Here is a 13,886-nt window from a genome sequence, read left to right as displayed (position 1 = left end):
TGCTCCCTAAAATATCACTGGTTTACTCATTTCTATATATAGGGTGCCTACATTCTGCATGGACTGGTCGTATGGCAACATGTGCAAATGGCTTTAGATACCTATTAGGTCCATAAATTACCATATAGCATATATTCAACACAAAAAACAGCAACAATTTGTTGTTGACAAAGAACAGCTGGACATATAAAGGGCCCCATTACCTTCAGTAGCTTAGGGCCTCATCAAACCTAAATCCAGCCCTGAACATGGCCCCGAGTAACATTCTGAAGTTGAGGCCTTACACTCATAGAGGGTGTTGGAGCAGATGGAAATGTAAAATTGAAAATGCTTTAATTGAATTTGGAACAAACAGGTGCAATTAGCCATCATCTTCTGTGCATTGCTTCCTCTCTGAAGTATACATTCACTGGCAACAGTGTTAAATGTTAATGTTTGCATTAGGCTCATGTGTTCTTAATGCCAAGGTTTATCATAAGAAAGCCAGCACAAACACATTTTTGGCTTGAATAGTTTGATCCCCACACACAACCTGTTCAGTAAAAAATAAAATAAAATCATGGAACTTTTAGGTGTGTGTATTCAGCTTAAAGGAACAACTGGCAAGTTTGGCCTTGGAGATCAAAACGAAGCAGGGCAAAGGCTAATAGAGTTCTGTCAAGAGAACAAACTGGTCATCACAAACACGCTTTTCCAACATCACAAGAGACGACTCTACACGTGGACATCACCAGATGGGCAGCATCGTAATCAGATTGATTATATTCTCTGCAGCCAAAGATGGAGAAGCTCTATACAGTCAGCAAAAACAAGACCTGGAGCTGACTGTGGCTCAGATCATCAGCTTCTTATAGCAAAATTCAAGCTTAAACTGAAGAAAGTAGGAAAAACCACTGGGCCGGTAAGATACAATCTGAATCAAATCCCTTATGAATACACAGTGGAAGTGAGGAACAGGTTTAAGGATTTAGATTTGTTGGACAGAGTGCCTGAAGAACTATGGGTGGAGGCTCGCAACATTATACAGGAGGCAGCAACGAAAACCATCCCAATGAAAAGGAAATGCAAGAAAGCAAAGTGGCTGGCCAACGAGGCCTTACAAATAGCAGGGGAGAGAAGGCAAGCAAAATGCGAGGGAGATAGTGAAAGATACAGGAAATTGAATGCAGATTTCCAAAAAATAGCAAGGAGAGACAAGAAGGCCTTCTTAAACGAGCAATGCAAAGAAATAGAGGAAAACAACAGAATGGGAAGAACCAGAGATCTGTTCAAGAAAATTGGAGATATGAAAGGAACATTTCGTACAAAGATTACCATAATAAAGGACAAAAGTGGTAAGGACCTAACAGAAGCAGAAGACATCAAGAAGAGGTGGCAAGAATACACAGAGGAATTATACCAGAAAGAAACAGATGTCTCATATACCCCAGGTAGTGTGGTTGCTGACCTTGAGCCAGACATCCTGGAGAGTGAAGTCAAATGGGCCTTAGAAAGCACTGCAAATAACAAGGCCAGTGGAAGTGATGATATTCCAGCTGAACTATTTAAAAATTTTAAAGATGATGCTGTTAAGGTGCTACACTCAATATGCCAGCAAATTTGGAAAACTCAGCAGTGGCCAGAGGATTGGAGAAGATCAGTCTACATCCCAATCCCAAAGAAGGGCAGTGCCAAAGAATGCTCAAACTACCGCACAATTGCACTCATTTCACACGCTAGCAAGGTTATGCTTAAAATTCTACAAGGCAGGCTTAAGCAGTATGTGGACCGAGAACTCCCAGAAGTGCAAGCTGGATTTCGAAGGGGCAGAGGAACCAGAGACCAAATTGCAAACATGCGCTGGATTATGGAGAAAGCTAGAGAGTTCCAGAAAGACATCTACTTCTGCTTCATTGACTATGCAAAAGCCTTTGACTGTGTCGACCACAGCAAACTATGGCAAGTTCTTAAAGAAATGGGAGTGCCTGATCACCTCATCTGTCTCCTGAGAAATCTCTATGTGGGACAAGAAGCTACAGTTAGAACTGGATATGGAACAACTGATTGGTTCAAAATTGGGAAAGGAGTACGGCAAGGCTGCATATTGTCTCCCTGCTTATTTAACTTATATGCAGAATTCATCATGTGAAAGGCAGGGCTGGATGAATCCCAAGCCGGAATTAAGATTGCCGGAAGAAATATCAACAACCTCAGATATGCAGATGACACAACCTTGATGGCAGAAAGTGAGGAGGAATTAAAGAACCTTTTAATGAGGGTGAAAGAGGAGAGCGCAAAATATGGTCTGAAGCTCAACATCAAAAAAACGAAGATCATGGCCACTGGTCCCATCACCTCCTGGCAAATAGAAGGGGAAGAAATGGAGGCAGTGAGAGATTTTACTTTCTTGGGCTCCATGATCACTGCAGATGGTGACAGCAGTCACGAAATTAAAAGACGCCTGCTCCTTGGGAGAAAGGCGATGGCAAACCTAGACAGCGTCTTAAAAAGCAGAGACATCACCTTGCCAACAAAGGTCCGTATAGTTAAAGCCATGGTTTTCCCAGTGGTGATGTATGGAAGTGAGAGCTGGACCATCAAGAAGGCTGATCGCCGAAGAATTGATGCTTTTGAATTATGGTGCTGGAGGAGACTCTTGAGAGTCCCATGGACTGCAAGAAGATCAAACCTACCCATTCTTAAGGAAATCAGCCCTGAGTGCTCACTGGAAGGACAGATCGTGAAGCTGAGGCTCCAGTACTTTGGCCACCTCATGAGAAGAGAAGACTCCCTGGAAAAGACCCTGATGTTGGGAAAGATGGAGGGCACAAGGAGAAGGGGACGACAGAGGACAAGATGGTTGGACAGTGTTCTCGAAGCTACAAACATGAGTCTGACCAAACTGCGGGAGGCAGTGGAAGACAGGAGTGCCTGGCGTGCTCTGGTCCATGGGGTCACGAAGAGTCGGACACGACTAAACGACTAAACAACAACAACAACAACATTCAGCTTAAATTCTATGAAGTTCCATCTTAAACTAGCTGATGCTTTATTCTCTGTCCTTTAGGGTAATATAAATGTGGTATGCTGATTGCCATGCTAGTCTTAGTTGAGATCTGTGTTTCTCAAGATGCAAGCCCTAACGATTGGATGAAATGAAACATTATTGGCTAGTATGATGTATAGCTGTAAGGCGCTAATACTTATTACAGTACTTGACTTTTTATATAGTTCTTAGTAGCTAGGTACTGAAGGAGGGTTAGGGTTAAACTAATAATCTTTATGGCTGATATGGATTTTGAGTAACCATGCTGTTCCTACTCCTTTCATTAGCGTATGCACCTGAGATTTTTGCACCTGGCTTTGGTAGTTTCCACCAGTATGTATTTTGGAAAAAGGTCTCAATTATCCCTCTTGGCACTGTACACCTGCCAGTGCTTCATTAACTGCAAATAGGAAACAGCTCAAAGAAGATCTTATAGTTATACAGTGGTACCTCAGGTTACAGACGCTTCAGGTTACAGACTCCGCTAACCCAGAAATAGTACCTCGGGTTAAGAACTTTGCTTCAGGATGAGAACAGAAATCGTGCGGCGGCAGCGGGAGGCCCCATTAGCTAAAGTTAAGAACAGTTAAGAACAGTTTCAGGTTAAGAATGGACCTCCAGAATGAATTAAGTTATTAACCCGAGGTACCACTGTACCAAAGAGTGGCGCAGTAGCACTGTATTGGCAATCAGATCATTTAGTTGCCTGTTGCTCTTCCAACCAATTAATTGTGCTTGCATAACAGCCTCAGCAGCCATTGGAATCTGTGCAGGAGGTTGGACTAGATGACCCTCGTGGTCCCTTCCAACTCTATGATTCTATGACTGCATTTGAATGGAAATCTCTCTGGAAGGATGTTCACCTTGTGACACAAGGGAGCACTAGCTATATTTTACTACATTTAACAGCATTAGTGTATCCTCATATTTTACTTCAACGGGACATGAACATGCCTAGCTCTTTGCTGAATTTACTGTTTTGTGTCTTTATCTTGTATTTTTATGCTGTGAACCACCCTGAGATACATGAATGAAAGGTGGTATATAGATTTAATGAAAATAATTATAAATAAAATAGTGCAGCTACTCAAGTTCTCAAGTAATGAAATAGGTACATTGGTGTAGAATATGTCTAATTCCAATGCTGGCAACATTAGCAATACTTTACTGGTGCTTCTTGTTGGAATGTCAATGTTTGTTTTCATGCATACTGGAACACTTACTTAAAAAACAAATCTCTTACCTAATCTCCAACTACTATGCTGGGGTGCAATCTCAAAATACCCAATAATGATTGTATTCATATACATAAATAGATGGAAGAAGAACTTCTGTAACTATTAGTTACAGTTTTCTTGAAAATATACTGGTACTTTAAAATATGACAGCAAGAGTGATGATTCTTTCTATAGCTGTTTATTGAATAATTCTTGACAACACAGTGAACTCTAAAATTCAGGTGAAATACCTGTTATGTTTACTTATTAGGCATGAAGAAGAATTCAAATTGCCAGGAGGTGCCAAGTAGATATGCATGTGTATTATGCAAATAATAAGAGAAACAGGTTCTAATGAATTTCATTGTGCACTTGGAAATGCTAGCCCATTTCTTGAGTCTATATAGGCAGAATTATTACTAGGCAAGTAGTATTATCTCGAGTGCATCATAAAACAGCAGACATAATTGTTACCATAAATAAGCAGTGTAATGTTTTTATTCCTATAGCAATACCACTGTCGCTTACATAGTTCTTCCGAACTTTACTAGGGTATTCATGTCAGTTTAAACTGTTGGCACAGCCAGAGTTTTCAGAGCCCTGCCATGAGAAAACCCACTATCCAGAATTTGGGGAAGGATGCCAACAACTGTTTAGTTCCTTCACTAGCAGCTGGTGTGAAAGGGAGCCATTGTGTAAAACTAAATTTGGGACCCAAAAAGTTGGAGTGTCTCCCACATTACCATCCTGTCTGCATCCTAAGATCACCAGAGGATGATGTCCTCTACTGGAAGAGCTATTGTGTTGTGATGAGAGATGTTGCTTCTAAGTGGAACTGGTGCTCCTCATGCACCCAAGTTTTTTGCATTGTCCATGCAACATTATTAGCATCAAAATGCAAGCTGATATTCCCCCCATCACCATTTAATCTGGGTTTACCATTTCCAGGAGAAATCCAACATGCAACATGTACCTGCTTCCAGTGACGTGCTTGCAGTATCTGAATGACCAGTTTTCAGTACTAAACACCTTACTGGACGTATAAAGAGTCTTCTCTATCTATGGGCTGTCCTCCCCTTAGAAATATGCATGGTAGCAACACTTCTGGCATTCTGGTACCAATGACCATTTATTCACCCAAACATGTTTAAGGGTGCAAGTAAGGGTGTAGAGTTGAATAGTGATGTCCTGTTTCACAATTACAGAGGTGGCTTCAGATGCTCCTGTTGTTTTTACTGAGTTTATATTTTATTGTGATGCTATGGTGGTATTTAAGGTAGTTGCACCTAAGCCTGGGATCTTTGGGATGAAGGATTGGTTGTAAGCAGTCTAAACAAATATTTAAGTTCTCACTGAAGGAAGGAAATAAACTGGCACAAAACCATATCACTTTAAAAGCCAAGAGCTGATATTTTCCCTTCTGGGCTTTCTTCCTAAAACCTCTGTGTTAAATGCAAATTAGGTGTTTTACTCCTAGCTAGCTACATCTCTGTTTCTTACAGATTATTAGGGAAATGAATCACAAACTTGGAGGTAGAAGATCCAAGAATTATGGTGATACGAAAGTCTTTTGAAACTGCAAATGATGTTTGTGGGGGGACAGGAGGTTGGGTAAGGGAAATAGTTGGCTCAGTCTTCTGCAGACTCCCTTAATATACTGATAAACTGCAACAGTAAAAGATTAATGTTTAAAGTGCCACCTCTCACTGTGCTAGTGAATTGGAGAGGGGGTGGGGAGGGAGCTAAAAGATCTGTTATTTTCAGTTGGGCTACTGGGATGAGGTAAATTGTGGAAGAGAGAGGATACATGGAATAGTCTCTCTCTCTCTCTCTCTCTCTCTCTCTCTCTCTCTCTCTCTCTGTGTGTGTGTGTGTGTGTGTGTGTGTGTAACACACACAGTGGAGAGCAATGATTATTATATGGAAAAGTCAATTGTCAACCCATGGCCGTTCTTGAATTCTAAATGTGCAGGAAAGTACAGTAGTTTAGTCACGGTGAAAAGGCACTCTATACATGCATAGAAATACTTTGGAAGGGAACTTGTCTATCACGACAATGCAGAGAATTCTGAAAACTTCTCTTTTATGCTAGGGGTTGGGGGGTGGGTGAGAATAATGGCCAGGATTCCATGAATGAGTCGCACTAGTGGAAGCTCTGTACAAGGACTTCTGCTTCCAAAGGGAAATACAGACACATTGAACCCCTGGAATCTCTCACCTTTCAGAGCTTGAGGTGGTGTGCAATATCAGTAACACACACACACATACACACAATGCTTTTTCTGGGGGGATGCAGGGGTACACATACCCCTAAACATTTTGTGAATATAAGTTTGGCCTCATTGAGGGGCAGTATTTCAATGAGTAGAAAAATGAGAGTACCCCATAACATTTGTTTTTTTAAGAAAAAAGCTCTCTCTCTCTCTCTCTCTCTCTGTGTGTGTGTGTGTGTGTGTGTCTATGTTATAAGTAATTGATTTGCTTTGTAGTCTGAGGCTTGCATCACCTGCTTTTATCACCTCCAATCATCTGCTTGCATGTACTTGTAGTTTTTATTTTATGCTTGTGACACATTTTAAAGTGCAGATTGTATTAGTCCTACTATTTCTGTCAGGTCAGACTTACTTCTAGCCAGTGCTTTTTTCCCTTTAAAAAATGTTTAGGTACTCTCATTTTGACTCAAGAAAAACACCATTTTATAGTTCAAATCGGGAAAAATAAATACAGTAAATGGACAAAAGTACAAAGTTTCACAAAATGTTAAGGGGTATGCATACCCCTGCGTACCCCCAGAAAAAAGCACTGTTTCTAGCTCCACCCACTTATGCCTAGGAGTGACCCTGTTTCATCAAGGAAAGCTGCAAAAGTATCTCAAAGCCGAAATTACTTAGTAATTACTTATGAAGGTAGCTCAGTGTTTAAGTATGCCTTGCATGCCGAAGGTGTGAAGAACCACTCACTGGCGGAGGAAGAGGAGTGTGGGGGGAGTGCCCCGCCCCTGGCAGCACAATCCCAGCGGGTTGCCATCACGGCTGGGTACCACACTCCCAGGATGTATGCCAGCCCCAGCCCCGCCTACTCTCCATCCCCCCGGTGCCGGAGCATGAAGCTCCGCCACTGGAGCCACTGTGAATCAGCCTAGCCCTAGACAACACTGAGCTAGAGGTCCAGTGCTGTGACTTGGTAAAGGTCAGATTCCTAGGTGGTGGGAGTGTCTCATTCAGACAGATGGTTTTGTATCAAGCTGATTCATCAGCTGTCAGCTGCAGGAAACCATGCACTACCCACCTGAAGTGCATGCACAAAAAGGAGCATTATTCACAAATTTGGGGAAAAGTCTGGTGGGGGGTGCGCAGGCTCATGACATGAATGTGTTCAAATACTGAAGATTAATTCCCAAAGCAAATCTGAGCGCGGTAGAACAGGAAACCAACGCAGAGTCATTCTTCCTCCTAACAAGACACCACAGGCCCTCTTCATTATTATTTTTTCTATTTAATTTTATCTTGTGCAAATGAGATTGCTGAGACCAATGTGCTCAGACAACACCATTAAGCAGTAATGGGATTTGTGTAACTAAGTGTTGTTGTTTTCTGGCACCACAAACATGAATAAAAGTTAATGGGCTGAATTCCACCTAAGAGACAAATTGAAAATCTTAGATTCTGAACTACTATTTTCCATTTCAGCCAGGAGGTAGTGATTGTTCTCAGAACCTAGTTTTGCTCTTAACAAGCGATGCGAATCATGTTATTTTCCTGCATAGTTGACTAAATGTCCTTGATAACACAGCAGTTATACTCTCCTGAAGGTATTCACAGAGCAGCCTCCAGAAATACTTTACTGTTTGGTGTTTTTGGAACATGTATTAAGGTGCCTATGCTCTTAAGTATACTTCTGTGCCACAGTGCATGATCTCCGCAGCATACAAGACACGTGGAACCTCTCGTTCTGCCTTTACACAGGCACATACATAGCAACTGTCCATTGTGAGAGTTGGGCTGCTTCAAGAGCTGGGCTTGAAGGAACAAGGAGTGAAGCGGTGTAGCCAACTATAGGGGGGCAGTGGAACAGCACAAACTAGAAGGGTAACTTTGATGGCGGCCTTTTGTATCAACACAGTAAAACATTTGTTGTTGGCTTACAACAGTTCCTAGCTTTGCTCCGTAATACAGGGAATAATATATTTTTCTCCATAGCTCTGCATTGTGGCGGTTGGGCACAATGCTCTGTTGGGTTTTGTTCACCCCTTATTCCCAGTTCCCCAGTTGGTTGAAAAGAATGATATTCAAAGCCTATACCACCACAAAGATACTGGAAGGAAATTGGGCAATTTGCCAAATATCAGTACAAGGATGAATGCTGTATTATAGCCCACATTTTTATGGTAACAACTAACGCTGGAGTTTTTCTCTTTGAGAGAAATATATGACAAAAAGGCCCACTCCCTGGGAAAGACTTTTCGCAGACGGTTGGAACCAATCTTTTATAGATAATGGCATGGCATTTTTAGTTAAAGACCACATGCCACTCATTGGACCTGGTCTCTCAAAAATGGACAAGAGGGAGCTATGCTGGGGTCAGTGTGCACTGAGAGACTATTGCACTCGTTTAATTACTTCATTTTAAATCATTAGTACTCCTGCAATACTGAAGGATTGTTGCCCTGTTACTATGACTATCCAAAGAGCAAATATTTCTGTTTGTTTTTAATAAACTGTTGCTGAATTAAATAAATATGATTATTGGTGTGATCCAACATATGAGTAAATCTAATAAAAGCAGGTGTTTGTGGGGAAATGAGCATGGGAAACAGAAATCAATTAGCCTCATTTGCCTTTACACAGAGGGAAATCAGACTGATGCATAAACTAAATGCTCATGATTTTATGCAGCTTCTGGGCATGATTAGTTGAAAAGGAAGTAGAATAATACTGCCACTGATTAGGTCTTTCCATATTGCTGTCATATGAGACTCCTGCTGTTATTTCTATCTGTTTTGTAGACTCTGGGTCCTAACTTGTAAATTCACTGAGGATAGAACTATGCGAAATTTGTAATCCTGTATTTACCAGTTGCTGGATTGGGTCAACGAAAATTGTCAACTTTAAGTGGCAGAATGTTAAATTGTTTGAAAGTTAACAATGAACACTGAACTATATGGTGGCAAAAATGTTGACTAATTTTATTTTAAGGAATAAGTATTAATGAAGCAGTGTCTCATACTATGTATACTTATCTCTCATCAGATTGTCTGTGTGCCACATGCCGTATTTTTGTGTGTATAACACGCCCCCATGTATAAGATGATCCCCCTATGGGGGGATTGCCCAGAGTTGTTGAGCTTTTTTGGGGGGGATTGGCTAGCACCAATCGCCCATCCCCCCTCTGCACTATCCGTGCAGACGACCCCCAATTTTCAACATTTTTAAATAATAAAAACCTCGTCTTATACACGGAAAAAAATGGTAGCTTTGCATGAGGAAGATGATAGATGTATCCCTTAGTTCTGATATTAGAATTATGGCTGCTATTTCCAGCACTCTAGACTACATGCACAAGCTTCCTGCAGTACATTTCGCCAAAGAAGATGAAGCTCACTGCACACACATATTTATTTGCCATTTATTTTATAAAATGTCTGGATTGGTGCTCATCACATTGTGACCCCAAAGCAGTTTTCAGCACAATAAAACCAGCACAACAATCAAAACAGAATGCAATCAAAATCCACAGGCAGCGTAACACAAATGATCCTCACTTCCAAATTCAACTTAGCCAGATCTTCCAAAAGTCTGGGAGAACAAATGAGCTTTACCAAGGAGAATGAAGCTCATCAAAGATGAAGCCATCTCTGTGTGTGGCTACATCTCACAGTTGGGGTGCAATTAGTGAAAAGGCCCTCTCGCTCATCCTGATACCATGAGCAGGACACGCTGGTGGCACACGAATAAGAGCCCTCTCTGCCAATCAAAGGGCCTGGGTTGCCTGATATGGTGAAAGGTACTCCTTTATATGGCCTGGAGAGAAAACTGCAAGGAATAGCTTAAATTCTGAATTTTCAATTTGTATGAGTGGCTTTTAAATGAACCAGTACCTGAGAATACTGGGTGATTAAGCCTAAAGCAGCTGAGAGATGAGAAGTGGGCCATCTGTGCTCTGTGTGATAGAAGGATTTGTATCATTTTCAAGCATTTGCTAAAAACTGCTTCCCCCCCCCCCTTTTCAAGCAGATTGTCTCTACAAGAATTTTAGACAAAAACACATTGAATGAATTATATGAAATGCCAAGTGCCTTAATAATCATTGTCCCTTTTAACTGTTTTCAATTCAGGACCACTTATGGATGCTGAACTCCCAGTTTTCCATGCCTGTTGCCTGTGATGGATGTGAGGTAGGAAATGTTTATGCAGTAACTTTTATGTTTTTTGTAGCCCTAGGAGGCCAATACTAATTTATGTTTGTGAAGTCTGTGTGGTTTCTTCCCAATACCTCTGTTTGTCTGTAATATGAACTAAGGGGACATTCATAGCAAAGCACAAAGAGGGAGCTGCTTTCCAGACATCCCCACAGTGTTATGAGAAGCCCTAAGTATGACCATTGCGGAGGAGCCAAGCAATTGAGTACCTCCCTGCAAATGTGGAAGGTTGATGCCCTGCAAAAGGGAGAGGCAGTGGGCAGCCTTGTAAATAAGCCCACAGTGATTCCTTGCCTTGCTCTCCTGGCTTCCCAACAATGCAGGTTGCTGCTGCTTATGACAGCATTAGCATTGGATTGGCTTCACCACCCCACCTTGCAGTCATCTCCCTGTTCCTCTCCCTCTCAGTAAGCAGCAGTAGCCATCTATGGAATTGGGAAGCCAGGAGAGCAACAGAGCTTCACCCACGCTATTCTACCGGTTGCTTCTGCTAAGGTAGTGGGTGGGTGGTGGGAACTGCATCTGAGTCCTTTAATCTGGTCCCGATAGAAATGTGAGATGGCAGCATGCTCAAGTCACCTCATTTGATATGTTGTATAATATGATGTTCCATACGCTGATAGTAAACTCATTATTGTATTGTGGATCAACACTCCTCGTGCACAGAGAAAATGTATTGGTAAACTTGGGAAACATGATATTTAGCTTCCCCTGCTGGGGAAGTTCAATGAAGCATGAGCATGCTCAATAGGCACTGAATGCTGATTGGCTCTTGGTGGGGAGGGGAAGTAGAAAATGGTGGAGTAATGGAATGGAGTTCCCTAGACAAGGCCATAGCTGCTTCTCTGGAACCCTGAATAGAAGTACTCCACACAGCAACATTAGTGTGCGTGTGTGCGTGCGTAAGTGTACACCCCCACCCCTGTATTGGTAATGGGTTCTCTTGAATTATTTTTCAATTATAATGCTCTAAAACTGAATGAGCCTTAATTGCTTTAACTGCTTACTTAACAACCATAAGGACACACTCTTGAAATGCATTGGTTACACTGTGGCAGCAGAACAGGTGTTTGTGAAAAACAAATCAGGACTGATACTTAGGTTTTGTATTAATGGCATCTACGCAGGTTTGATGCTAAAATAAAATATACATAAAAGTTGAGCTGAAAAGTAGAGAGAGCAGGCTAGTTTTGATTTAGTTTTGATTTATATACCATTATGAACTTTTGTAAAAGCTATATAAAGATAGCTAGGAACTGGAGCAAAATATATTGATGCTAACTGGCTGAAAACATCCAGCCATTCAGCTTTTAACATTTCTCTTGAGAACTGCCCTCAATAGTTGCAAAAGCAACCCAGACCAGCAAAAATGCCTCATCTATTTGGCCTGGCTGAGGGTTCAGTTAGTGCCTCCAGAGGTTGGGGGCAGGTATGGGCATCGTAGAACCTTAAGCCTGTGGACAGCCCACAGTCCTTTTTAGCCCCAAACTCTCTAGATATACAAATTATAAAGATGAGACTGAAACTCCTTTAAATGAAATAAAATGGTTCAAGTAAGAACATGTGTTTCATCATGAGCTCTGAATCACACTATTATTTATATGTAAAAACAAATATCTACTTGAAAAGTGAGAAGCAAGCCAGTTTTAGATCTAACTTTTAAAAAATGGATATCATAATGATATCACAAATGATTTTGGATACCGAATGTGTAAAACATGGCTTACTAATCAGAGCTATGCCAGGACTACAATTAATTATAAACTGCAATGTTTCCAGTCTAGACACTGTACTGGAAACACTACAAGTCTGGGTAATATTGGCAATTTTCTCTGTGTCTAGGAGACAAGTTGAGGCCCTGTTAGTACAGATGGGTGTGTAAGCAGAGATGAGCAAATCTGTCCATTTGGATTTCTCTCGCTCATTTTTTCAGTCTTAAATTCAGTTTTCCACAATTTTACAAGTTTGTGATTTTTTTTTAAAAAAAAACACACCCTCAAGAAAATTCATGAGCTTTTCGTGCAGATTTTCCCCTATATGCACATTTTTCTTTGCAATTTTGCCTAATGTACACATTTTTCCAAAGCATTTTTCCTAATACAGTGCATTTTGTATGTTATTTTCAATAATATATGCATTTTAATGCACATTTTTCCTGGATATAATTCATTTTTGTACACATGATTTGCCTGGAAAACTGCAGTGCCAAATTCAAAGAAAGGCAAATTCTCAAGAATGAATGTATTCTGGTTTACATATTGTTTCAGAAAGTGTGGAATCTGTAAATCCAAACTGAACTGAATTTCTTTTCTGATACCTATGTGGAAGTCATCATATATTTTTTTAATCTTGAAAAATAAGTTTCAGCTTCACAAAGGTTTCATTTAATGACTCACACAAGGGAAACTTAAATATGCAAGTTTGCAATCTGGAGATAGCACAAACAGAGATTTCATAGTTTAATCACAGGAAAGTTTTTTCTCCAGCTGTGTCATACAACAGATTTTCATGAACTGGGTGAACCTAGTCCTGCTTCCTCTTATATTCCTCAGTTCTTTCCAGTAAATGTGGTAGTTCCAATGAACAAATGAATAGCATTGGTATTCTGTTTATTTAGACTGAAGTGCGTCAGATTAGATTTGCTTTAAGGAAACAACCTTTTGAAGATCTTCCTGATATGGTGCTGTTTTTCTGCAATTACTCTGAGAGACAATTATTCATTAAGAAAAGACATGACTGCTGAATCTTTCTAAATAATGAGTACAAATTTTACCAACAGGTAAGTGCTCTCAAATCTTAAAAGAAATTCAGATCTTATAAAAAAGGGAGAAAATAATAACCTGTTACCTCTCTATAGTGCAGTTCTTAGTCCAAGGTGTTTGCTACACATAGGGCAAAAGCCAACATTACTCTAACAGATAATAGAAGTTCCTATCTTTTCTCCCTCCCCATGAGTTCACAAAATCTGATCTGGAGGATATCCTGCCCTCAATAGCAGATTTTTTTTTGGGGGGGGGGGGTGCGTGCTGCAAGAAGAGGAGAGTAAGGGGAAGCCCCATTTGCACAAGTGGAAGACCATTGTAGAAACAGGATACCACAATTGGGCACTACCCATAGTGATTTGATGTCTGTATGAAGTAAAATATAGGCCACTAAAATTCTACTCCCACTGTTTTATTAGCTTCAACATCATCTTGGCAATAGGGTTTATTTCTTCTCTGTCCTT

The 13,886-nt window shown here is 40.7% G+C and overlaps 1 protein-coding gene across 6 annotated transcripts in view; it reads left to right on the top strand.

Moving 5' to 3' along the window:
- Positions 1-13,886, top strand: part of HTR4 (5-hydroxytryptamine receptor 4) — a 165,339-nt gene that overhangs the window by 52,564 nt on the left and 98,889 nt on the right. For 4 of the 6 annotated variants that reach the window (XM_079964861.1, XM_079964864.1, XM_079964862.1 and 1 more), the window contains exon 2: positions 10,577-10,636. In XM_079964861.1, the coding sequence (XP_079820987.1) occupies positions 10,626-10,636 (11 nt within the window). In that variant the 5' untranslated portion in view covers positions 10,577-10,625. Of the gene's footprint in view, positions 1-10,576; positions 10,637-13,327; positions 13,440-13,886 lie in introns of those variants that run through there. The other 2 variants (XM_079964865.1, XM_079964860.1) reach the window with 2 other exon arrangements.

Source organism: Podarcis cretensis (assembly GCF_951804945.1).
Source record: "Podarcis cretensis genome assembly, chromosome: 2".
In the NCBI taxonomy this organism is placed as follows: domain Eukaryota; kingdom Metazoa; phylum Chordata; class Lepidosauria; order Squamata; family Lacertidae; genus Podarcis; species Podarcis cretensis.
Note: the sequence above shows the minus strand (reverse complement) of the source record. Positions and strands in the feature narration are given on the sequence as shown.